A 26,620-nucleotide genomic window follows, 5' to 3' on the forward strand; every position below is an offset into this window, starting at 1 on the left:
GTTTAAAAAAGAGAGAGAGAGATAGTGTTACAGGATTGAGCACCACCAACCTCTCCCTGAGACTATCCCCTGCCACCTCTGACGTGCTATGTGAACCTGTGCTAAGACATGTCTAACTCTCTGCAACCCCATGGGCTACAGCCTGCCTGGTTCCTCTGTCCGTGGGGTTTCCCAGGCAAGAATACTGAAATGGGTTGCCATTTCCTTCTCCAGATCTTTTCAGCCCAGGAGTCCCACCCACCTCTCCTGTATGTCCTGCACTGGCGGATTCTTTACCACTGGTGCCGCCTGGGAAGCCCTGCGTGTACCTGAGCTGGTGATTCAAGTGGCTTTCTGCCTCAGTGTTCCCAGCTGCAAAATGAGGGTGGCAGTGGGGCTTCCCCCTCCCAATGAGGATGTTGTGGGACTTGAACGGACCCATTCAGATCGCCCAGAGCAGTGGCTGCTGCAGTGTTTGCCATGTGGATGAAGACAATGACCAGTTTTGAACAGGGGTTTAAGCAGCATATAAGAGAGACTGGGAGGGTACTTGAGTACTAAAAGTCACCGAGGAAGTGACATCGGGGGCCAGATCCAAATAAAGTCAGGGAGAGAGCCTTGTAGGGACGGTGGTCTGGGTATTGCCTAACATGTGCAAAGGCCCTGGGGCAGGACCACACCGGGTGTGTTGGAGGAGCAGTGAGCAGGCCTGTGCATCTGGAGCAGAGTGAGGAGAGGGAGGAGGGGAGGGCGGGGAGGGGACAGGGGTGTGAATTCTCTCCTGCAGAAAGAAAAGAGCAGGCCGCTCTGCCCCCCACCCCTACGAGGAGTCTGTTTGGGGCACTGAACAACACCAGTCATTTCCTTCTGGGGGCAGAGCTGGTGGTGCCTGGCTGCTCCGAAGCAGACCACTGAGGAGTTATCCCCTATCCCTAGATGACAGACAGTGACCCCTTGACCACAGGGAGTGGCCCAACTTAGGAGTGACTGCAGAGCCAGTTTAAGGTAGAAAGAGATGGATGAATAGGGGACCATTGTTTCTGACTGTCTTGTCCCCTCGTGGGACATGGCCCCTCTGCTTGCTGTCCAGGGCAACAACATGGAAGAGAATGACCTAGAAAGAGAGCCTGGGAAGGCAGCTTGCCTCGGGGAAGGATTGTGTTCCCTGCGATACGCGGGTTGGGATTAAGGACAGTTGCAGTGGGAAAGCAGAACCAGATGCTTCTTGCTCCCCCTGTCCGCCTCCCCACTGGCTTCCCCAGCCAGGGTTAGAAAGTTAAGACCCATGACTTCCTGGAGACCAGGGGTACCTTGGTTTCCTCATGGTGTGACCTCGCTCTCCATGACTGCAACTCCATTCCTGCCACTCACAGTGCTGTTCATGCAGTGTGTGAATCCCCAGGCATTTCGGGAGCACCTGCACATGTGTTTATGTGCCCACCAAATCAAGAATTGGGTTTGGTGTTTGATTTTACTTCCTGATGAATAGGCTTGTGCTGTCTGTGATTGCTGGGCAACCTCGATTCCTCCAGCCTCTCTTGGAACTACAACTCAGCCATCTTTCCTTGTGGGTGCATTCAAATCTCCCAGCACTCCACAATAACCATGCATTATGGCTTATTTGATCCCCTAATTGATGGGCACCTGGGTTAGTTCCATTTTTCCTCCATGTAAGTAAATCTCGGCTTTCTTTCTCTACTAAATACTCACGAATCTCCTTGATTCCACAGCAGGCACAGACCCTAGCTTATTTAACCAATGCCCTATTGATGAACCGGCTTCCCAGGTGGTGCTAGTGGGAAAGAATCTGCCTGCCACTGCAGGAGATGTGAGATGAGGATTCAATCCCTGGAGCAGGAAGATCCCCTGGAGTACAAAATGGCACCCCACTCCAATATTCTTGCCTAGAAAATTCCATGGGCAGAGGAGCCTGGATGGCTACAGTCCATGGGGTAGCAAAGAGCCAGACATGACTGAGCACCCACTGATGGACACTGAGATTAGTTCTAGGGGTTTTATTCCCCCCATATACATGCACCTCCACTGTCTTTCTTCATTGGTATATAAAAGTCTCCCTGTGTTCCACAGCAGGCACGGACCACAATTTATTTCCTGGATCCCCTGTAGATGGATATCTAAGTTAGTTCCAGTTTTTTGTTTTTCCAAACGACGCTGCAGCAAACGTCCCTGTTGATGCCACTCTGCTCTTGTTTGTGGTTTTTTTTACGGATACGTGGCTACTCATGAAAGTCTTGTATTAGTATCCAGTAGCTGCCATAATGAAAGGCCACAAACAGGGTGGCTTAAACAACAGAAAGTTACTCTCTCTGTTCTAGAGGCCAGACTTTCAAAGTCAAGGTGTCAGCCGGGTTTTGCTCCCTGCAGAGACTCAAGGGGTTGATCCTCCCTTGTTTCTTTCTTTTTTTTTTTTTTTTGTAGCAAAATTTTTCAGTGGGTTTTGTCATACATTGATGTGAATTAGCCATAGGTGCTTATTGGCAACCCTGGTGTCTCTTGGCTTATAAATGCATCACTCCAATCTCTGCCTCCGTCGTCACATGGCCATCATTCCTGCATGTCTGCATCCAAATTTCCCCCTTTCATAAGGACACCCGTCGTTGGATCAGGGCCCGCCCTACTCTGGCATGACCTCATCTTAATTTGATGACACCTGCAAAATACAAACTCTCCTCCTAGTGACGTATGATTCGCCTCTAGCATTAAGCCAGCAGTAGCTCTGGGCTCTGTGTCTGTTCATTTTCACCTAAAATTCTCAAAAGGGTCCAGGCAAGCAGGAGCTGACCTCATGGGTGAGGATCTAGAGCCTGGGTCCTTGCTGGGCCAGGCCTGTGGGAACAGTGAGGAAAGAGGCAGTAGGGATGTGCTGGTGGGGGCGGTAGGGGGCAGTAAGAGGAAGCCTGGGGGCTTCAGCTGCTCAGATACTGAAAATAGCTGCCCAGCCAACAGAGCAACTCCCTCCAGCTGCCATCTGGCTGCTCCTTCCCCACCCCCACCCACCTTGGCTCTGGGATCTGGGCTGCAGCCCAGCAGAGCATGGGGGAGATGGGGGATGGAGGGCCAGCTGGCTGCCTGGAGAGATGGAGCAACTCGGAAGGCACAGGTGCAGAGGCCCAGGCTTTTGGCATCTGTTCCTCAGGTCCTTCCCGGTCACATCATCCACCTCTGTGGCCCCTCCAGTGCATCTCTGGGTTCCCCACCCCCACTCACTCCACTTGCTCCTGCTGCCTCAGGGCCTTTGCACTAGCCGTTCCTCCAGCCTGGAACCATCTTTCCCTAACACCCACAGCCCTTTCCTTGTCCTCCTATGGGTTTGCATGAGCTTCCTGTGGCCAAAACAAAGTACTACAAACTGAGTGACTTAAACAACAGAAGTCTGTGCACTCTGGCTTCTGGAGGCCATGAGTCTGAAATTCAGGTGTTGTAGGGCCATCTCCCTCCAAAGGTTCCAAGGGAGGGTCCTTCATGCCTCTCCCAGCTTCTGGGGACCCCAGCCATCCTCAATTTATATAGACATATCCCTCCAGCCTCTGCCTTTGCCTTCACACAGTCTTATTCCCTCTGTGTGCATCTCTCTGTGCATCCAAACTGCCGTTTTGTTACAAGGACATCAGTCATTTGATTCAGGGCCAACTGAATCCAATATAAATTCATCTCAATTCATCACATCTGCAAAGAACCTATTTTCAAGGGAGGCCCCTTAAAATGAATCAGGGGACTTCTACATGTATGTATGTGTGTATGTGTCTGTGTGTGCTCAGTCCTGTCCAACTCTTTGCAACCTCATAGACTGTAGCCTGCCAGACTCCTATCCATGGGATTCTCCAGGCATGAATACTGGAGTGGGTAGCCATTTCCTGCTCCAGGGGATCTTCTTGACCCAGGGATTGAACCCACATCCTGCACTGGCAGGCAGACTGTCTACCACTAGTGCCATCTGGGAAGCCGTGTTTCCTTTAGGGAGAACACAAATGAACCCTGTACAGGGTCTCAGCAGGCATGTCACCTGTCCTGATCTGAAGTCACCCCTCTGTCCACCCCGATCATCCACCCAGGCTGCTCCCCTCAGAGCCCTTGGGTAGATGCCCAGGAGTGGGATTCCGGGTCCCACGGTGGACGATTGCTTCGAGTGCACTGCTAGGATGGGATGGGACAGGCCTGGAGTGCGGGTACTAATGCTGCCCCCACCCACAGGTGCCCACGAGGATGGTGGTGTGGCCCTAGGCCCAGGCTCCGCACCATGACCTGCTGGCTGTGGGTGCTAAGCCTGCAGCTCCTGCTCCTGCACGCGGTCCTGCCCCCCGCCGGGGGCTGCCCGGCCCGCTGCGAGTGCACGGCGCACACGCGCGCCGTAGCCTGTCCCCGGCGCCGGCTGACCGCGGTGCCCGACGGCATCCCGGCCGAGACGCGCTTGCTGGAGCTCAGCCGCAACCGCATCCGCTGCCTGAACCCGGGCGACCTGGCCGCCCTGCCGCTGCTGGAGGAGCTGGACCTGAGTGAGAACGTGATCGCGCACGTGGAGCCGGGTGCCTTCGCCAACCTGCCGCGCCTGCGCGTGCTGCGCCTCCGCGGTAACCTGCTCAAGCTCATCCCGCCTGGTGTCTTCACACGCCTGGACAACCTCACGCTGCTGGACCTGAGCGAGAACAAGCTGGTCATCCTCCTGGACTACACCTTCCAGGATCTGCGCAGCCTCCGCCGGCTGGAGGTGGGGGACAACGACCTGGTGTTCATCTCGCGCAGAGCCTTCGCCGGGCTGCTGGCGCTGGAGGAGCTCACCCTGGAGCGCTGCAACCTGACGGCGCTGTCGGGCGAATCGCTGGGCCACCTGCGGGGCCTGGGCGCCCTGCGGCTGCGCCACTTGGCCATCGCCGCCCTGGAGGATCAGAACTTCCAGCGGCTCCCGGGCCTGCTGCACTTGGAGATCGACAACTGGCCGCTGCTAGAGGAGGTGGCCGCCGGCAGCCTGCGGGGGCTCAACCTGACCTCGCTGTCCGTCACACACACCAACATCACCGCCGTGCCCGCCGCTGCCCTGCGCCACCAGGCTCACCTCACCTGCCTCAACCTGTCGCACAATCCCATCAGCACGGTGCCACGCGGGTCCTTCCGCGACCTGGTGCGCCTGCGTGAGCTGCACCTGGCTGGGGCCCTGTTGGCCATGGTGGAGCCGCAGGCCTTCCTGGGACTGCGGCAAATTCGCCTGCTCAACCTCTCCAACAACCTGCTGTCCACGCTGGAGGAGAGCACCTTCCACTCAGTCAACACGCTGGAGACGCTGCGCGTGGACGGGAACCCGCTGGCCTGCGACTGCCGCCTGCTGTGGGTCGTGCAACGCCGCAAGACCCTCAACTTCGACGGCCGCCCGCCAGCCTGCGCCACCCCGGCCGAGGTCCGCGGCGACGCGCTGCGCAGCCTGCCAGACTCGGCGCTCTTCGAGTACTTCGTGTGCCGCAAGCCCAAGATCCGCGAGCGGCGGCTGCAGCGCGTCACAGCGGCCGCGGGCGCCGACGTGCGCTTCCAGTGCCGCGCCGAGGGCGAGCCGGCGCCCACCGTAGCCTGGGTGACCCCGCGCCACCGCACGGTGACCGCCGCCAGCGCCGGCCGGGCGCGCGTGCTGCCGGGCGGGACGCTGCACATCCGGGACGCACGGCCGGGGGACAGCGGCACCTACACGTGTGTAGCCAGCAACGCGGGCGGCAACGACACCTACTTCGCCACCCTGAGCGTGCAGCCCGAGCCGGCCGTCAACCGGACCCCGGGCGAAGGCCGCAACGACACGCAGGTGGCCGCGCGCTTCCCGCTCGACCTCACCACTATCCTGGTGTCCACCGCCATGGGCTGCATCACCTTCCTGGGTGTCGTCCTCTTCTGCTTCCTGCTGCTCTTTGTGTGGAGCCGCGGCCGCGGGCAGCACAAGAACAACTTCTCGGTGGAGTACTCTTTCCGCAAGGTGGATGGGCCCGCCGCCGCCGCCGGCCAGGGGGGCGCCCGCAAGTTCAACATGAAGATGATATGAGAGGCCCCGGTGCCCACCTCCCGCGGCCCCCCACCGCTGCGCCTGCGCCGGAAGTAGCGTCTCCGTCTCCGTCCGAGCCCACGCCGGCGGGCGGCTGGCCCATCTGAAGACCACCTATGCATCTCCCATAGGGGGCGGCCGCGAGCCGGCTCCTGGCAGAACTTCCCCCTTTTTTTGTAGGGACCCAACCACAGGACTGTTTTTTCATCAGGATGCGTCTTTTGCAGAGTTTCTCAAGCGTTTTTTTCTAAGGGTTTCACCCTGTCTTCCTGCCCCTGGTGTGGTTACTCAGCTGGGCGAGGGTGAGATGGGAGCTCAGAGATCCAGGGTCCTCAACACAAAACAACTCACACCTGGTGGAGATGGTCTACACCTGGGATCCCAGGGAAGGCAGTCCAGCCTCCGGGTCAGGGCATGAGAAAGCCCACACCGTTCACACCTGGATACCCCCCTCCAACTACACCAGAGCACATACTTACTACTCAAGGCATACAGCCACGATGCACAGATCCAGAGTGGAACACACAGACACACACACACACACCTCATACCCAGCTGACACTAAGCAGGTGACCCAAGATCACTGCGGGCACTTTGGGCTCTTGGTAGAGACCAGTCCCCACCTTGGCCAGGCAGCTCACACCTGAGACCCGTTTCTGCTCACACCCAGACGTTCACTGACCCCTGGCTCCCACTCAGCTGGCCACCTGATGCAGACCTCAGGTGCTGAGCTAAGGTCTCACTGGTCAGGCTCACCCTGAAGGGGTCCAGCACACAGGATGGCTCCTGACCCGCTGGCCCAAGTCCCTATACCCAGACTGCCTCCCACCAGGACCTGCCAGCCCAGCAAGATGGGCTGCCAGCTAGGAGAAGCCATTCCTCCAGTTTCTCCCACCATCCCTCAGCTGCTGCTTGCTTCCTGTGCCCTCACTACCCTGGTAGGACAGCTGTCCTGGCCCCTGGTCCAGAAGCATGGCTTCCAGGGTGTCCCTTTCCAGCAGGCCAGATGGCGTGACCTTCAGTCCTGAGTCTGCACCACCCCTGCCCTGTTGCCCACTGCTCACCTTGGGAAGGAGACCAGTGTCTGGATGGTTCTGAGGGTCCTTGTCCTGTGCACTGTAGGGGCAGTGACTGGGAGCAAGGATGGGACAGAGGTTCAAGCCACAGGGAAGTCCAAACCTGGGACATTAGGAGATGACAGAGGCACCTTGGTCTCTGCAACACTGGGGTAGATCCAGGGCCAAAGAGTGGAGAGTCACAGGAAGACTGTCGCTCAGGTGAAAAAAGGTCATTGCCCCAAGGTCATTGCCCTGTTGCTCTATAGGTAGTGAGTTCCCTGTCACTGGAAGTGTGCAAGCAGGAGCTGAGGTTTTGCATAAGGATTTAGATGCCAAACAGGGGCCATACATGACCCTGCCTCCCCCAGCCTGGTCCTTGCCCCCACTCTCTCTACCTCGGCCAGACAAACAGTTGTGGGGAAGGGGCACGGGAAGTATTGTAGGGCCAGACCTCAGCCAGAGAGGAGCTTGGCTACTGACCAGGAGACTAGACAGTATTCTCACAGACCTTGTAAGAGGCTCTGTTTTCACCCAGCTGTGTGATCTTGGCAACTGAAGACCACTGATGTCCACGTCTATAAAATCAGTCTGATGACCAAACCTATTTCTCCATACATAGAGGCCAGGCCCATGGACAAGCTTGACGTTTGACTTGTTTTCTGGATTCCTCAAGGTCTTTCTGAGACAAGGCAGAGAAAAAACTGTCTGCCCTGGCAGTTTTGAGCAAAGGATTCAGACAGAACTTGGGAAGGGACACTGGCCATTCTCCCTGGGCTAGAAACATTAGGAGGCCCTGGCCCTGCCCCCACGTTGTGTTTGTGGGCCAACAGGACAGAGTGGCAGGCTACTGACCACAGCCAGTCCAGGTGGGGACCCCACCCCAACCCCGTTCATGGCAGGACGTGAGTGAGAGCTGAATGGGGTTTCCAGCAGCCCCATGCAGAGTTGAACAAAATGGACTAGTTTTTTTTTTTACCCTTAGCATCCGTCTGACCTTGGTTGCCATGACAACCCTGAGGGTCCCTCAAAAAACGACATCCAAGTGCCTTTAGCATCATCACGAGGAGAGGGAGTATGTTCTCGACAGTGTTAGGACAGTGTTAGGACTCATAGAGCATCAGTGTATTGGGATCTCCCAGCCCCCTCTGCCTGCCCCCATCCCAACATGAACCAACAACCCCTGTCCCCTCCCACCCCTACCCTGCTGTATTTGGTTGGAATTCAATAAAGATGAAACCAATTTAATAGCAAACTTCAGGGATTTTTTTTTATGGGAAGAGCAGGGAAAGGAAGTAGGGGTTTCTGGGGTGCCTGGGGGAGTTGCCTGGCTTCAGCACCAAAGCTGACCCTGAGTAACAGGGCATTTGTGGAGAACGAACCGTGCGATGAGGTTGGAGGTCACACTTCAGGAGTGCTCATGCAGTTCCCAGTGCTGCCTGTGTTCACTCCCCTGTGAGCTGGGTACTGCTATGACCCCATTTCGGTGGTGGTGGTTTAGTAGCTAAGTCATGTCTGACTCTTGCAACCCCATAGACTCTAGCCTGCCAGGCTCCTCTGTCCATGGGATTCTCCAGGCAAGAATACTGGAGTGGGTTGCCATTTCCTTCTCCAGGGAATCTTCCCAACCCAGGAATCGAACCTGGGTCTCCTGCCTTGCAGGCAGATTCTTCACTGACTGAGTTATGAGGGAAGATTATAACCCCGTTTTACAGATAGGCAAAGGGAGGGTCAAGCCTACCCAGAGTCCCCAGTCAGGGATAAGTAGGGTGCTGAGAGGGGCCAGTGAGACCAAGCTGTCCAGGGAAATTCCTGCCCTGAGCTGGGCCCAGGGGAAGAGCCAAGTGGCTAGGAGGAAAGGAGAAAGGAGGTGCAGACTTATGCCCTCCCTGCTGTGACTCTGGAACTGGCAGCTTCCTGCCCTGGGGCTGGAGAGTCTCTCTCACCCCCTCCTGATGGATGGGGACAGCAGAGCAGAGAACCTGATGTCAAGACTCAAACCCTGGTAGGCCCTGGAGGTCTCTACCATTAATCCTTCTGGAAGGAGGTGGCCTGAGAGCACCCAGCAGAAACTATGGCCAAGAGCAGCCTCCCACACCCCAGGGTCACTCTCTGGGATTTGGTTTCTTTCTTTCTTAAAATATTTATTTATTGGGCTGCACCAGGCCTTGGTGGCAGCACGCAGGATCTTCCATCTTCATTGCAGCAAGCGAAATCTTTAGTTGCAGCATATAGGATCTAGTTCCCTGACCAGGGATCGAACCTGGGTCCCCTGCATTGGGAGCATAGAGTCTTAACCACTGGACCAACAGAAAAGTCCCAGGACCTCAGTTGCTTCATTTGAACATGGGAAGAAACTGCCTTCCTGCCCCGCAGGAGACAGAAACAGAAAAGGGGATGAGGGGGGCACTGTGGGGCAGCCCCTCCAAGCCTGATTTCAAGAAGTCAGGTGGGAGTGGGCGGGCTGGGCCGTAGGACCCTGCCTCGGGGACTCATCTCCCCTATGGTGCTGCAGCAAAGGCAGGTGAAAGACTGCCTCCTCCTGTGCCTCAGTTTCCTCATCCACAGGGGCCATCTGAGTCCCTGGTTCAAACCAGATACAATGATCCAGGATTTCCTGAATCCTGTCTTATCTTTGGGATGCAGCAGAGCGGTACTCCTTCCTCAGGTGTCCAAGGACAGCAGAAGGGGTCCCATCCAGTTTGTGGCCAGAAACCCAAGGCGGGGCCCCCCAGATGGGTGTGTGTGGCCTGAGTGCTGTGTGCTCTGGGGGAAGTCGTGCCCCCCCTCTGTGCAGTGTGCACATCCATAAACTGAAGGATTGTGGCCCTCTTTCATGCAGGGAACTGGATGAGCTTCCTACAGCCGCTGTAACAAAACTTAATGGCTTACAACAACCGAGATTCATCATTCAACAGCTCTGGGGCTCAGAAGCCTAAAACGGATTGGCAGTTGGTTCCTTCCGGAGGCTCCTGCCTTTTCCAGCTTCTAGAGGCACTGCATCCCTGGCTCACAGCCTCTCCCTCCATCCTCAGAGCCAGCAACACAGCATCTCCCATCTCTCTCTGCCTCTGACCCTCCCCCTCCCTTTTATAAGGACCCCCGAGGAATCCAGTGTCACTCCCATCCTCATCTAATCTGCAACCTTCATTTCCCCCTGTCATGCCACATAACATATTCACAGGTCCTGGAGATGGACGCCTTTGGGGACTGTAACCTTGCCTGGCACCAAAACTGAGGCGTTTTTCTCAGAAATGCCAAGTCATGGAAAATTCGGGAGCACCTGGCATCGGGAACCCTGCTCTGGGTAATGCCAGGGATGCAGGGAGTTTGGCCTCAGCTCCTGCAGCGCTCCAGAAATACTCTTCAAATGAAAGAACAGCTTTAGGATCTGCAGAGGGCCTGACCCCGAGCTGGGGTAGCCAGACGGGGCCACTGTGGGGGTGACACACACAGGGGTCGCATTTGAGGGTGAGCTGAAGCAGGCATTCCCCATTTCTAGGCTGAAGGGGAGGACTGTCCACTTGGGCTTGATGGTGTGCTGGGGATGTTGGGGTGCTGAGCAGATGTTAGCAGGCAACTGCTCTCCTTCATCACAAAGCCCCTCACCCACTCCAAGGGCGGCCATCTTGAGGGGGTCCCAGACACTAGTTCCCCCCAACCCTGCCTGTCCTGGGTGGAGAAGTCCCCAGGGATGTCACTGCTTGTTCCAGCCTGGCCCCTCTGCAGCCTTCTCCTATCCCACCCCAGGGTGAGGCAAGTGAGGCACTGACCCTGAGCATAAAATTTCAGGGGGTGCCCAGATCTCAGTCATCAAGATCAACAGTCTAGGGATCTCCCTGGTGGTTCAATGGTTAAGAATCTACCTTGCAATGCAGGGGATGCAGGTTCCATCCCTGGTCAGGGAACTAAGATCCCACATGCCACAGGGCAGCTAAGCCTGAACGCCAAAACTACTGAACATGGACATCACAGCTAGAGAGTCCATGAGCCAAAAAGAAAAGACCCGACATTAAGCAATGAAGATTCGTGTGCTGCAACTAAGACCTGATGCAGCCAAATAAAATTCAAAAATAAAAAGAATTTTTAAAAAAGATCAATAATCAACAAATGGAATCAACTCATGCCCCAAGTCCACAATGAACAGAATATCAACCTTTTAAATAAAGATCCACTCTGCCTTGGCATGACCCTGCCTCACTCCCCATACCCTAATGCTGGCCCTCATTCCAACAAAACTTTATTTATAAAAACAGCCACCAGCTCAAGGGCCACCATTTGCAAATAAGATTTTTTTTTTAAATATTATGTTACAATGTTATTTAAGACATCACTCTGCCAACAAAAGTGCCTATAGTCAAAGTTATGGTTTTTCCAGTAGTCATGTATGGATGTGAGAGTTGGACCATAAAGAATGCTGAACACCGATGCCTTTGAATTGTGGTGCTGGAAAAGACTGTTGACAGTCCCTTGGATAACAAGGAGATCAAACCAAACAATCCTAAAGGAAATCAACCCTGAATATTCATTGGGACTGATGCTGAAGCCAAAGCTCCAGTACTTTGGCTACCTGATGGGAAGAGCAGACTCATCGGAAAAGACCCTGAGGCTGGGAAAGATTGAAGGCAGGAGGAGAAGGGAGAGATAGAGGACGAGATGTTTGGATAGCATCACCAACTCAATGGACATGAATCTGAGCAACATCAGGGAGATAGTGAAGGACAGGGAAGCCGCACATGCTGCAATCCATGGGGTTGCAAAGAGTCAGACCCGACTTAGTGAGGAACAGCAACAACAAAAATGTTATTTATCTTGATTACTGGGGTACTTTGTTTTGTTGGCATCACCTTAAATTCTGTGCCTGAAGTGAGTGCCTTGCTTGCTGAACCCTAATTAATCCTGGATTGGAGCTGTGGCCTGGCTGGGTGACTACCCCTCCCCCTGCCCCAGGGTCTTATGAAGGGAAGAATAAGAAATGGTAATCAGCAGGGGTTTGGGCAGTGAGGAGGCCATTTCCTCAGTACCTCTGGTCCCTTCTGGTCCGCCTGAAACAGTCTAGGATTTGTGGAATCCTTGTCCGGCATAATTCACAGACCCTTCCGCAAGCTCGCGGTCCTCCCACTGCATGATTCTGAAATCCACCCAAATCACAGGCTGCCCCATGGATTAAAGACAGAGAACATCCATTCTGTGAATTACAGAAGCTGAGTGCCAGTAAAGAAAAAATATTGAATCAAGTTATGGACCCTCACACTGGAAATGCTGAGGGTCAGCAGGTCAGTGTGGCCCAAAATGTGGGGGACTCCATGAGATGGATTTGTCTCCTTCCTCACACCCAGGGGTCACCCAGTAACGGCCTGTAGACCTCTCAGCCCACCTTGGACCTGCTGTGTGACCCTGCGTGGACTCCAGCCCTCTAAGGGAAATGAGATGGTGCAGGAGGAGAAGCTCAGCATGGAAGATGCTCAGACTACAAAACAAAAATGTCTTTGCATCTTCTCAACTGCAGTGACTTCTTGGTTCTTCCTCTACAGAGGGGAAGAGGCTGGGTTTCAGAGAGATGCCACTCACACCTCCGAGCCGGTAAGGTAAGCCTCAGGCCCCCAGACAGTTTAGACAGCATGTACTTAAGCTAGAATTTCACACTGTCTGGCTTTCCCTGGATGTTCACCAGTTCTTGATTTTCCATGTATGGAAATTCTATTATCAAGTGCCTTTTTCTAAATCAATGCATTAACGTGGAGGGGGGGGGAAGGGAAGTGAGTTGATTAAATTAAAAAAACAAATCCAGCTAGTGTGGCTGAGACAGCAAACAGGAGCCATTTTTCTGTATTTGCTGGAACACAGGAGTGGTGACTGGCCCAAAGTCACACTGCAAGTCACAGAACTGGAGTTCAAATGGAGCAGTACCTGCCAAGGGTCCTGGGATGGGTGAGGAGTGGGGGCATGCATTCTGGGGGCTTCTCAGATGATCCTGCAGAAGAGGAAGTGGCTTCAGAGGAAGTGAAAACCACAGACGAAAGGTCACCTGGCTGAATTTCTCCTTGAACCTTCACTTCTGAGGTTCCCTGCCTCCCCAAAGGTGGGGGAGTCTTAAAAGCCTCGATTTCCCCCAACCTCTCAGGGCTCGGTCCTCTCGGCTGCCCACCTCGTGTAACCTTCAGAAACTCGGCCCGTCTTCCCTTCTCCTCCCATCAGCTTTCAGCCCTGGAGCCCAGCAGCCTTCATGGGGAAGTACTGCAGAAAGGCCCCCTCCCGTCCGGGCCTGTGGTCTAACAGTTGCCCTGGCGTTTCCGGTTCACTGCAGGGACCGGTCAGACAGTCCGAGAGGCCAGGAGCTGCAGCTATTGGGAGTTGGTCCTCAAGGGCCCTCCTGCCCCGAGGTCACGCCAGTCCTAAAGGTAGGGCGCTCCTGGAGGGGGCTAAGGCGGGGGCTGGGCGGAAGCAGCTGCTTTTCAAGGCTGGGGTGACCTAGAATCTAGGTGGGGCAGGGCTAGGGGTCAGGCTGCTGTTGGTGACTGCACGGCTTGAGGAGGCTGAGCTTTGAGGCCAAGGCCTAAGTACGGGTCCCTGGGTATTGTCACCGGCCCCCAGATGCTACCCCTGCCCCCTAGATGGACATTTTGTCTCTATCACAAGAGTACAAGGTCCTTCCTGCTGCCCTGAAAGGTTGATGGGCGACATTCACCCAGAGAGGTCAAGCAACCCTCTCAAGGGCCACACAGCAGGGGGGCCCCTCACACACATGCCATCCACTCTGACCTTCCCCCAGCAGCATGAGCAACCTGGAGCCACCCACCAAGATGCCTGGGGCCAACACCCCCACCTGTTCAGCACAGCACACGTACAGCAATCTTGGTGAGATCTGGGAGGGGCCCTCGGTGGGCGGTGGGACAGGTGGCCGGTAAGGCAGCCAGAACAGGAAGGTTGGGTCTTTCATTACCATCTAAGGAATCATTTAACTCGATTATAGCAGCTTTTAAAAAATATTTATTTATTTGGTTGTGCTGGGTTGTAGTTGCAACATGTGGGAGCTAGTTGGCTGGCTAGTTCTGGGCCCCCTGCATTGGGAGCACAGAGTCTTAACCACTGAACCACCAGGGAAGTCCCGTATAGCAGCTTTTTAACTATTTTAATAAAACTCTTTGTTTAAAAAAAAAAAAAAAAGCTGGATCGCCAGTTTCTAAAAATGAGGAAACTGGAGCTCAGAGAGGCTCAGTCACCTGGCCAGAACCAGACAGGAAAGTGGGGGCCGGATGTTTCTCTGCCACTGACTTGTCACTCCTCTGAAGTTTTGTTTCCTTATTTGCAAATTGGAGATGGCATCCTTAACTCACAGGGCACAAAATAGTTGAGCGTTGGTATTTTCTTTTTTTGGCGGTGCAGTGCGGTTTTGCGGGATCTCAGTTCCCCGACCAGGGATTGAACCCCGGCCCCAGCAGTAAGAGCGCTGGACCACCTAGGAACTCCCAGCTTTTTTCCAGTAAAAAAAATTTGTTTTGGCTACCCCCACCCCATTTCCGTGGCATGTGGGATCTTATTTCCCTGCTCAGGGATGGAACCAGCGCCCCCTGCAGGGGCAACACGGAGTCTTAACCACTGCACCACTAGAGAAGTCACTATTTTTTCCATTTTAGAGATGAAGGAATTATGGCCGAGGGTAGAGTCCTGTGCACCCACTCCCCGTGTCCTCACGCCCTTCCCCCACTGCTTCCCCCGCCCAGGTGAGGTCCGCACCCACCTGCTGCCCTCCAAGGCCTGCCGCCCACGGACATCTGAGCCCCCCGTGACTGACCCGCAGCCCCTGCCCCCACCCCTGCCCAAGAAGACCCTCACCAGGACCCAGTCGCTGCCTACCCACAAAGCCTCCAGCCCCAGCCTCACTCGAGCAGGGCCGCCTCGGAAGCCCCTTGTGGGGTCCCGCAGTGTGGATGAGAGCCAGGCAGACGACGACAGGGCGGGGCCAGCCCAGCCGCCTGCAGAGCCGCCCTTCAGCTCGCTGGACACCGAACTGGGCCTCTCCCTCCACGACCTGCACCACCCGGAGGCCGTGCACGCCGCGCTGGAGGCCCGGCAGCTGGAGGGTCTCCGCGTCGTGCACGCCCGGCTGCACACCCGGCTCCTGGGGGGCCGCCCAGGCCCCTGCCGGCCACACCACGGCTTCCGCCTCCTGGACAGCTCGCCCTGTGTGGAGAGCGGGGACGCCCTCTACTACCGCTTGGTACGCGTGCATGAGGAAGCGTGGCATCTCCTGGCTGCCAAGGTGAGCCCCGCCCCCCGGAGGTTTCCCCAGTTTCCCGTTTCCCCTCCAAGGCATAACCCAGGGCCTTCCTTCTCGGGCCTAATTGCTTATTTTGAAGCTAACACCGTCAGTCCTAGGAATCACGTTTCTAAGGTGTGGGGCCACCTACATTCGAGTCAGCTGGGAGTCTTGTTAAAACCTCCCCAGGCCTTTCAGGGGCTCAGGAATCCGCTTTTTTTTTCCTGCCACGGGGCATGTGGGATCTTAGTTCCCCGACCAGGGATTGAACCCACACCTTCTGTAGTAGAAGCTAGGAGTCTTAACCGCTGGACCTCTTGGGAAGTCTTCAGGAGTCTGCCCTTGAACTCACTTCCCAGTAAATTCTAACGCTACAAACCCACTGCCAGCTGATAGATACCACTTTCCATCATCAACATCTTCAACAAAATATACTGAGCACTGTTCCTTCATGTCCTGTGCTGTTCTGAGGAGATTTCAGCACTTTCATTTAGCTAATCCTCATGCAAGCATCACCATATTTTATTATGGTGCTTCTGTTTTATGCACCACCAAGGGGAAAAAAATTCCTGTCAAATAAATATGACCACCAAGAGTCAGACATGTCACCATTTTGGAGGAACCTCATCCATTTGACAGATTGTGCTATTATGAACCCATTTTACAGATGGGAGTGTGGAGGGAGTAAGTTGTTGCTAGCTATGAGTTCTTTAGTTGACAGCTTGATCCTCGTTCCATCTCAGAGGCCCCTGAGGAGTTGTGTTGGTTGTTTTGGGGGTTTTTTTGGCCATGCCACATGGCGTGGGGGATCTTAGTTCCCCAACCAGGAATTGAACCTGAACCTCCTGCACTGGAAGCTTGGAGTCCTAACCACTAGACCACCAGAGAAATCCCAAGGGAGTTTATTTTTAAAATACACATTCCCAGTGCCCCACCTCAGCACCTGTGCTTTTTAACCCCTGCCCCAAAGTGATTCAAATGTAATCTCCAGAGTTGTTGTTCTCCTACTTTCTAGAAGGAGCTTTGCTGACCAGTACTGCAACTGCTGGCCATAGGTGACTTCTGAGCACTTGAAATGGGACTGGTCCTGACTGAGATGTGCTTTGAGTGCCAAATATACACCGGGTCTCAAAGATTTAATATCAATAACAATCATGTAAAACATCTCACTAATATTTTTTTCATTGATGACCTGTTGAATGATAATATTCTGGATATATTGGATTAAATAAAATAGATTATGAAAGTTATTTTCAAGCTCATACAACTCAATTAAAAAAAAAAAAAAGCTAATGAAAAACTAGGCAGAAGACCTGAAGAGACATTTTTCCAAAGAAGATATACAGATAGATGGTCAACAAGTACATGAAAAGATGATCAACATCACTAATCAGAGAAACGTAAAGCAAAACCATAAGGAGGTATCACCTCACACCTGTCAGAATGACCATCATCAAAAAGACCACAGACAACAAATGTTGGCAAGGATGTGGAGAGAAGAGAATCCTGTACACTGTTGGTGGGAATGTAAAATGATGTGGCCACTGTGGAAAACAGTTTAGAAGTTCCTCAGAAAACTAAAAATAGAACTGCATATAATCCAACAACTCTAATCCTGAGTATATATCTAGAAAAAAACAAAAACACTCATTAGAAAATATCTATGTGCCCCCAATGTTCACAGCAACATTATTTACAATAGCCAAGACATGGAGGCAACCTCAGTGTCCATCAACAGAAGATGTGGAATATATATACAATGGACTACTACTAATCTGCCATAAAAAAGAATGTAATTTTGCCACTTGCAACATAGATGAACCTGGAGGGTATTATCAGTTCAGTCACTCAGTTGTGTCTGACTGTTTGTGACACCATCCATGGAATGCCTCATGCCAGACATCCCTGTCCCTCACCAACTCCTGGAGCTTGCTCACACTCATGTCCATTGAGTCGGTGATGCCATCCAACTATCTCATCCTCTATCGTCCCCTTCTCCTCCTGCCTTTAATCTTTCCTAACATCAGGGTCTTTTTCATGAGTCAGTTCTTCGAAACAGGCAGCCAAGGTATTGGAGCTTCAGCTTCAGCATCAGTCCTTTCATTGAATATTCAGGACTGACTTCCTTTAGGATCAACTGGTTTGATCTCCTTGCTGTCCAAGAGGCTCTCAAGAGTCTTCTCCAACACCACAGGAGGATATTATACTTAGTGAAATAAAAGACAAATCCTGTATGTTTTCAATTACATGCAAATCTAAAAAATTAAACTAGTGAATATTAAAAAGAAGAGAAAGAAGAAAGAAGGTTACTTTCACCTGTTTCTTTTCACTTTTTAAAATGTGGCTACTGGAAATTTTGAATTACACTGTGGCCTGAGCTGTATTTCTACTGAACAGCCCAGCTCCAGCACCTTTGCTGTCACCTTCCTCCTTACCAAGTGGCAAACAAGTGATGGATACCCTTTGGCAGGCTGGAAACTTTAGCCGTTAAACACCTCCTCCCTGGTGTACTGTTAGTGTTAGTCACTCAGTCGTGTCTGACTCTTTGAAAACCCATGGACTATAGCCCACCAGGCTCCTCTGTCCATGGGATTCTCCAGACAAGAATACTGAAGTGGGTAGCCATTCCATTCTGCAGGGAATCTTCCCCCACCCAGGTATCAAACCTGGGTCTCCCGTGTTGAAGGCAGATTCTTTACCATCTGAGCCGCCAGGGAAGACTCATAGCATCATCCTCCCAGGTGTAGTTTTCCTTAAATCATGTTGGCGAACAATATTTGAATTAACAAGAACCTTGCTTCTGGAGTGATAGTGAGGCAAGTTGCGGTGGGTGGGAAGGTTTCAGAACAGGTAGAGCCTCTGGGTAAGCTATGCTGGTTTTCAGGGTGGAGGGGCTCTGTGGTCAGGCTCTGAAGGCCCCCTCTGTCCCACAGGTGCCCAAGCCAGGAGCTGAGGAGCCCCACCCCTGGGGCCTGGAGCTACAGTTCTCTCTGCGCCCGCATTTCAACCTCCAGGGGCTGTGCGGCCTGCTGCCTGAGGGTGCACTGCCTGAGGCGCCCTGGAGCGGCAGTGTGGCCCTAGTGGCCGAGGTGCCAGAGCTCACTGTGGCCCAGTGGCTTGTGGAGGCAGGCGCTCAGCCGCCCGAGGAGTTCACGAAGACCGTGGCCCTGCTGCTGCTGCAGCTAAGCGCTGCCCTGGAGCGCCTGGAGGCACTGGGTGCGGCCCTGGCCGAGCTGCGGCCCGAGAACCTCCTGCTGGTGGCGCCTCGGGGCTGCACGGCCACCGGGCCCCGGCGCCTGCTTCTTGCGGACTTCAGACGCATTCACCCGCGGCCTCCCGGCACCCCTGGCATCCACGCACAGCAGCTGGACCGCCTGCTCCGAGAGATGCTTGGCCCGAGAGTGCCCTTGGCCACACCCGTGGCCACAGGCCTGGAGCGTCTGGCGGCCCAGCTGACCCGCGTGCGGCCCTCAGCGGCCCAGACACGCGGCGCACTGCAGGCGCTGCTCTGGGGGCCCGGACCCGAGCTGCGCAGCCACGGAGCCCCACTGGGGTCCTGGCTGCAGGTGCGCCGAACCATGCTGGTCCTGCACCTGGCCGAGCGCGCCGTGGGTGGGGAGGTGCCCGGTCTGGATGACTGGCTCTGCTGCGAATACCTGATGGAGGCCACAGCGGCCTCAGTGGACCTCGCCCTCAGTCTGCTGTGGGACTGACCCTGCCTGTGAGTGACGCACCTGTTCCAGGGCCTCTCCAAGTGGCAGGCCCCCTCAACCTCCCAGGGCTGGAACTGGTGGCTGGTGAATCCATCACAGGGTGGACGCCCTCTTTCAGAAGGGACCAACAGGCCAGCAAAGAATGCAGTTGGGAAATTAGGCCCAATCCCCCCCCGCATTGCCCCCCAGAATGCATTTGCCCCCTTTCAGGGCTGGGGCCTAATGGCCAGTGCCTGTAGAGGCTTTCAGAGGAGCCCACCCCTCTTCCACGCGTGGAATCACTGCCAGTTCATGCCTCTCCCAGTGGCTGGAACCCCTCCCACTGCCTTTCAGTAGAAGCCAGGTGCCCTTGTGGTACTATGTCTGATGGTTAGTGTATCCATGGCAATGTGGACACTCCTCCCAAAGGCCCTGGAGCCTGCCCTTGCGCTGAGGATGATGGTGTGAACTGTCAACAGCTTGTCAAGAACTGCTGGGGGCTTCCATGGGGAGAGAGGTCTCTGGAACCTGACATAGCCAGCCCACCCCAGCAGGGTCTGAGCTCACCTGCCCATATGCTCCCTTGGTTCCCATGCCCACCCCCTCTACTCCTCCCATCCACTATGGCCTCCTTGCTCCCCCTCTGTGACACTAAATTCTGTCTAGCCACCAAGAGTTTGCACTGGCTCTTTCCTCTGCCAGACTTGCTGAATCTCACCTCTTTCAAGCAAATAAAGTTGACCCTCCTGGGCCCTCTCCAGTTCCTGGCCATGCTTCCCACCAAAGCACTTGTCACCACCTGCAAGTATTTATTCACCTCTTTGTCACCTGTTCACCTCACCCATCAGGTTGAGTTCTGAGGCCCTACCGATACTTAACACACGCTAAGTGTTTAATAGCATAGAATGATAGAATAAACAAAGTTGTTTACAGACTCATCAGGGACCTGAGGGAGAGAATGAGGAAGTCTCAGTGTGTACTTCTGAAAAGTAGATACAGGAGCCCTGAGGGGTCCCAATGCCCTTGTGTGGGGTCTCCAGTCATGCCCCTTCACCAGCCATGACGATGCTGCGGGGAACTTTCTAATTCCCAGGTGTAACCTGGTCCCTCCCCTGCTCAGACCTCTCCCATGGCTCCCTAGTACCTTCAAAACACAAGGGGTTTGTCTAAAGGCTCCGAATGCTGTCTGCCAACCTCTCCTGGCACATCGCCCCTCCGTGTAGGTGCTTTCTGGCCTCCAGACCTTACCCATTGTTCCTTCTGCTGATATACCTTCCCACTATGCTCTGCTTCAGACTCCTGTACATCCTCCAGCACCCCAACCCCAAAGCCCTTTCTCTGCCTGTGCCCTGCCCACACAGATTGGTGTGTCCACCCTCTCCCCAGAACTTTGAAAGCCAACTCCATCATCAATCAACCAAATATCCCACTCAACCCCCAGACAAGACTTGAATCCCTCTGAATTCCTTTCTCCTAAGATACCTGCTTTGCAACCTATTTGTCAATCTGCAGGGCACAACCCCAGATGCAGCCAGCAGGTGGCGCTGCAGGGCTGCCGCCTTTGGCCTTCAGTCACCCCCTTACCTCCACCCTTCCCTGGTGGCTCAGATGGTAAAGAATCTGCCCACAATGTGGGAGACCTGGGTTCGACCCCTGGGTGGAGATCCCTTGGAGAAGGGCATGGTAACCCACTCCAGTATCCTTGCCTGGAGAATCGGTCTCCCATGGGGTCAGAGTTGTACCCCATGACAACTGGGCAAAGCACCCCTACCAACTGCAGCGTCTTTGCCTTCTTACTGCCTCAGACCCCACCTCTGCTCTGGTCAGAACACCCACCAGCAGAGCTCCCTCCCCAGCAAGACGCCATAAGAGGGCTGAGGATGCCCACAGCCAAACACCCACCCCTTCCTTCCCCTTTACCCCTGGGAAAGCCCCACTTAGGCCCTGCCCTGCTCCACTTCTCAAGGCCCAGTAAACAGCTTCAGCCTGGAACCAGGCCACTCCAGCCTGCCTCCGTCACCCCAGGAAAGGGCTCCAGGGAAAGGGGAGTGGCAGGCAGGGTGGGGCAGGCTACCACCTGCCCAAGGGTGGCAGGAAGATGAGGTATGGAGGTAGCCAGGTTGAGCTGGCTGTGGCCAAAGGTGACACCAGGGCCTTACTGCCTCACAACTCTTGCTTGCGAGCACAGCTCCCTCAGCCCCTGGCAAGCCCAAGGCCCCTATTCCCTTGGCCCCAGAGCCCATCAACACCATAGAGCCAACACAGGTCTTAAGAGGGATAATCACTTTTATTTGGATTTCTGAGAGCAATAGAAGGGTAGATTAATACCTATCTTTCCAAGTTAAGAGACCTAAGACTGTTCCAAAAAGACTTTCAAATAAGAAACTCCTCAAAGTACAAGGATAATCTGAATCATCTTAAACCAGCAATAAAAAAGTAAAATATAAACTTTTATTTAGAATTAAAGCAAATACTTCAGTATCACAAACACAATATTAAACTTCAAGAAATACACGGCTAATTTGGAGTGAGCGTTTATTTGCACAATTACAACATGCGGACAAACCAGCAGGTGAGCAGGCTGACGCTGGTCAGCGCAGTTGATCACACCACCCGCAGCAGGCACGGCGCGAAGCACACAGACGGGACTGCAACGGAGGCCTGAGCGGCCCCAGGGCCGTGCACTACTCCTCCTCACCCGAGGACTCTCTCTCAAACGTGTAGGCCATGAAGCAAGCGTCGGGTCTCTTGGGGACAAGGGGATGCCCCGGTCTCACAATCTCAAAGCCCAAAAAGCTGAAGGTACGGAGCAAGGCGGCTGCAGAAGAGACACGGAAGAGATACGATTCAATTAAGTCAGAACTCCTGTCCACAATCAGGGCCCAGGGTCTGGAGACCAAGGCCTAAGTCTTGGACTCCATGGGCTCCACCTCCTTGCCTGGCCTCCCCCTCCTCTCACCCCTGGAGAATCTGAGGAAGGCAGTCAACCTACCTCGATCATCGCGGTTCTTGTGGAAGCAAATGAAGACGTGGTCAACATGGAGCTGCTCTTCAGCAAACTCAAGAAGAACTGCGAAGCTGAAGTTCCAGCATCAGGAGCTGCCCACCCGCACCACTACCGGGGCCTCAGCCTGATTCTTCCACTTCCGTCTGAACCCCAATCTCTCCCAGGTCTAATCCAGGGTCACCTAAAGCACTACGGACACTGGTGCCAGATCACTCAAAGGGGCATTCCTAAACACTGGGGGGTGCCCCTGGTCCCACCTACTTGAGGCCAGCAGTAACACCCCCTCCCCTCATCCCTTGGGCGGTAACTGCTGGTCCACTGCTTAAAAGGGGAACCCCCATTCCAGAACATGAACAACCCATCCGTCTCCTGACTCAGGCTTCCCTCCTCCTTGCACACAGGCCGGCCCTCACCTGTCCTTGCTCCCCTCGGGCAGAGCGCCGCCCGGGATCTCGATGTAGAGACAGCTGTTGCTCAGCACCGCTCTCCAGTTAATATGTTTGGCCTCTGTGAGCCTGGACTGGACATTAAAAATCCTCGTCTTGTTATTAGACGTTAGTTCCTCTGTTACATTCAGCCGATTATCCTGCGGGGAAAAAAAAATCACATTCAACCATAAACACCAACCTTCACAGGTTGGGGATCTTTCCCTTGGCTACTCTGACAACCCAGAAAAGTACCAAAATGACCTTTCACACACTCCCACCACCCAGTGCTGATGTTGGCTACGGAGGCCTCCGAGCAGCATCAGCTCTGCCCAAGACCAGAGAGAGCCCCAGGCTAAGGTGCTATCATGAGCTGCCAACAACTACGAGATTCAGGCAAACCCTGGGCAGTGATTTGCATCTTTGTTCCTTCTATCTTGGGCTCAGAGCACTGGGTAAAACCAGGAAAAGAGCTCCCAGCACATGACAAGTGCACAAATGATAGCCGTCTGCTGAGAGGCAGGCACTGTGGGTCTGACCGCATTCCCCCCAGCTCAGGTACCCAGGAGTCCAGAGGGAGGAGAATACTTACAGAGTAAAATAAATTAGCTGAAAGATTGTGATCCCTCTGACTATTCCCTCGCCCACCTGGGATCTTCAGGGGTGGGTGAGGGACATCAGGAGCACCACCGAGGCCCTGGACCCAGGTTACTACAGCAGTTGATGGAGACCCTGGAACTGGAGGAGACAGCAGGTGAACAGCACTGGGAGGAGACCCCCGCGGCCTTTGCCAACAGGGCCTGGCGTCCCAATACGGCCAAACTGAAGGTCAAGGCCTTCCAGAGCCCAAGTCCACCCAGGGACCCTGCCTCCCTTTTCCAAAGGCGACGTTCACACCGAGCGCAAAAATCAACATCCGGCGGCGGGGCAGCTAAACAATCACAGAAACAAGTGGCCATTCAAACCAGACGCCACGGGTGATACGCTGGTTAGACCCACCCGTCCCCGGGGGGCGGGGGTGCTTTCCCCCTTTAACCATCTCACGACTGGCACGAACTGCCGCCCCACCCAATCCTGCGTCAACTTCTACTTCCCCTTTCTAAGCCCAGCGCTCCAGCTTCCCCTTTCCCACTGTGCGGTCTGTAGCCGACCTGAAGCTCCAGCAAGCTTTTCTTGGTGATCTGACCTGTCCGTCCGCAGCAGCTGTCCCTGCGGCGGTCCCTTCACTCGCCGGGAGACGTGGGGCCAGATCAGTGACCCCGCAGGTGCTGCGGGGCCCGGCCCGCGGAGACGCCCTCCCGCGCGCTCCCCGCGGCCTCCGGTTGCGTCATCTCGGCAGAGGGCCCTCGGCCCCGGGGGAGATTTTCACAATCGCGCAGCCGGCAATGCCAGCAGCCATTTGCTGAGCAGTGTAAACAAGCCCCAAAGTCGCCTCCATTTTCCTCGGCTCCCATCCGGGGTCCCCTTCATCAGAGCTCGCGCTCCGCGCCGAGCGCAGCTCCCCTGGACCCCCGTCCCTGGCCACGACCATCCCTGGCACAGCAGTCCTCCGGGGGAAGGGCGATCCGGCATTCACCCTGATTAAGGGCCCCGGGCGCCGTCTACGTGGCACTGTCCTACTCCGCGCGTCCTCTGGGCTATAAAGGGATCGCCAGGGCGGCCGCCGTCCCGTGGGAAAGGCCACTCCGCTGGGCTCGTCTGCCCGTAAAGTGCAGATTCCCCGGACCCGTGGACCCGACCTCGCCCCTCAAGCCTAGCCGCCCCCCAAACCCGACCCCCGTGCCTCTAAAACGGGCCGTGAACTCTGGTGCCCCCCAAACCCGACCAGGAACACTAGAAGCTTCCCCCAATCCAAACGGAAACCGCCGTGTCCCCCCCCGCCACACACCCCTCAATTCGACCAGGTACCCAGGAAGCCCCTCAATCCAATCAGAGGCCCCTCCGCCCGCATCGGTCCCGCCCCGCCCCCACCCCGCCCCCGGTACGATTGTGGCCTCGACAAAGGGGCGGACCTCGCGCTCCCCGGACTTCCGTGGCGCCCCAAGGCCGGCCCCCTGCGGGCCTGCGCGGCTCCGCTTCTGGAAGCTTCGGGCGGGGGCGGGGCGATTACCTCTCGCTGCTGCGGCCTCCGCGGCTGTGCAGGCTAAGGAGCGGCATGGTGCGGGTGGCGTGGACGGTGGCACTGGGTTTATCCCCTTCCTTCTCTCTGGCGAAGCAGTGGCTGTTGAGGATCCGCTGCAGGGAGGATTTCACCATCCGGCCGCTGGGGTCCGAAACCAGCAAAACCTCCGCTGCGCTTCTCCGCGCCGCCGCCGCTGCTCGCCGTTCGCAAAATGGCGCCGCCGTCGCCGCCCACCTTTATAGACAACGCTCTCAGGCCACGCCCCCCACGCCGCGGGAACGCGGCCGCACGAGGGTGCGGAGCCACCGGGAAACCCAGGCACGCCCGCCCCTCTCGGCGTCTGATTGGCAAGCGGCGAGGGACCCGAGTTGGGACCGCGCCTTGGATTGGAAGAATGCTTCAGGTCCCGCCCCGTCCCGTTGCCAAGCTCTGCGGACGCGCGGAGGGGGCGGGGCCGCCGTGGCGTCGGGAACGCGCGGCGCGCGCGCCTCGCCCCACCCCCCACCGCCTGGCCTAGCGACCGCGGCCCACCTCTGCGCCCGCTTTTGGGGGTGGGGGTGGGGTCGGGGTCTTACGGGTCCACGTCTCCACCGTGGTCCACGTCGCCCTAGTCAGGGTCCTTTCTCCCGGAGGGACTCCGTCCCCGGGGGGTTCTGGGCGACAAAGGCCACGGATATTTGGAGGAGGGGTCCTAGCGCCCCGTCCCCTTATAGGAAAGAATAATTTTTAGTAACCTAATATTTATCGATCTTAATGATTTTCTGGATTCGATCTTTCACATGTTGAAACAACTTACAGTTAAAAAAGAACTTTAAATGTAAACATAATATTTAAATTTAGTAAAATATTTTATGTACCATTTGGCCTTCAGCAAAAATGCTTTTCCTTGTGGATAAAATCAGAGAGGGTTCACGTGTGAATTAAATTTTGCCCCAAGCAAAAATATTATTCTTGCAGGCCCCACTTTGTTTCATGTTTTTATGTTTTAGGCACAAATAGAGTCTCCAAAGAGTTACACGGAATGAAGTAGTGACTTGTTCCTTTGTCTTTACAATCCCTGCCTCTCAGTTTTATCTCATTTTTATTTCCAATCTACAATACTCTGTCCATTGGGGTTAGAGACACAAACTTTCCACAAGGGACCTTGAACTATTACAAAACTATTGGAAAATATACTCTCCAAAACATGTGGCTGAGTCCCTGTGTGTTTCCAAATTCCCTTTTCTGTTGAGTGAAGTATTTACTATTTACTTACACGGTATTTGTAATACAAACGTCTAGTTTTCAGCATCCCTATGTACAATTATTAAGACTCAACAGAGGAATTGCCCTTGCAGTTCAGTGCTTAAGGCTTCACCTTCCAATGCACAGGGTACAAGTTCCATCCCCGGTCTGGTAGCTTAGAGCCCACATGCCTCTGGGCCAAAACAACACATAGAACAAAAGCAATGTTATAATAAATTCAATAAAGACTTTAAAAAATGGTCCACATCAAAAATTACTTAGGATTTCCCTGGTGGTCCAATGGTTAAGAATTCACCTGCCAATGCAGGGGATATGGGTTTGATCCCTGGTTAAGGAAGATTCCACATGCCACAGGGCAACTAAGCCCATGTGCCACAACTACTGAGCCTACACTCCAAAGCTACTGAAGCCTCTGCACCCTAGAGCCTGTACTCCGAAACAAAAGAAGCCACCACAATGAGGAATCTGTGCACCACAACTAGAGTAGCCAGTCTCTGGCTTACTGAATCTTTTAAAAGCCTGCTTGCAGCAAGGAAGACCCAGTGCAGCCAAAAATAAATAAATAAATTCTTTAAAAATCTTAAAAAAAAAAAAACTCAACAAAGACTAATATTCATAAGTGTTAGACCAACCAAAGAAATTTCCCAGGGGAAGAATATTTAATCAATGATATTGTTTAGAATTGTCACTCATGGTGAAGACAAAATAGCAGATGAATTTGTACTTTCTAATAACTTTCAATGTTTCTTTTATTTCCAGGGTTTGCTTTCAATCACCTATCTTAGTTCAGTTCAGTTA

At 54.4% G+C, this 26,620-nt stretch overlaps 3 protein-coding genes across 3 annotated transcripts; 2 read left to right on the forward strand and 1 right to left on the reverse strand.

The window, feature by feature from the left end:
- The first annotated feature begins 4,237 nt into the window (after positions 1–4,237).
- On the forward strand, positions 4,238–6,016 carry LINGO3 (leucine rich repeat and Ig domain containing 3). The gene has a single exon (XM_065934122.1). The coding sequence runs from the start codon at positions 4,238–4,240 to the stop codon at positions 6,014–6,016; it is 1,779 nt and encodes a 592-aa protein (XP_065790194.1).
- Positions 6,017–13,847: 7,831 nt separating this feature from the next.
- On the forward strand, positions 13,848–19,044 carry PEAK3 (PEAK family member 3). Its single transcript, XM_065934133.1, has 3 exons — positions 13,848–13,929; positions 14,796–15,334; positions 18,265–19,044. Exons 1-3 carry the CDS (start codon positions 13,848–13,850, stop codon positions 19,042–19,044), a joined length of 1,401 nt encoding a protein of 466 aa, XP_065790205.1.
- Positions 19,045–21,291: 2,247 nt separating this feature from the next.
- Positions 21,292–24,800, reverse strand: OAZ1 (ornithine decarboxylase antizyme 1). Its single transcript, XM_065918107.1, is given in 6 exon segments — positions 21,292–21,841; positions 22,016–22,101; positions 22,444–22,616; positions 23,048–23,134; positions 23,136–23,193; positions 24,566–24,800. Coding segments are annotated over 6 exon segments (684 nt in total). The 5' UTR covers positions 24,712–24,800; the 3' UTR covers positions 21,292–21,707.
- Between the last annotated feature and the right edge of the window lie 1,820 nt (positions 24,801–26,620).

The sequence above is a fragment of the Muntiacus reevesi genome, chromosome 1, assembly GCF_963930625.1.
Source record: "Muntiacus reevesi chromosome 1, mMunRee1.1, whole genome shotgun sequence".
Taxonomy (NCBI): Eukaryota; Metazoa; Chordata; class Mammalia; order Artiodactyla; family Cervidae; genus Muntiacus; species Muntiacus reevesi.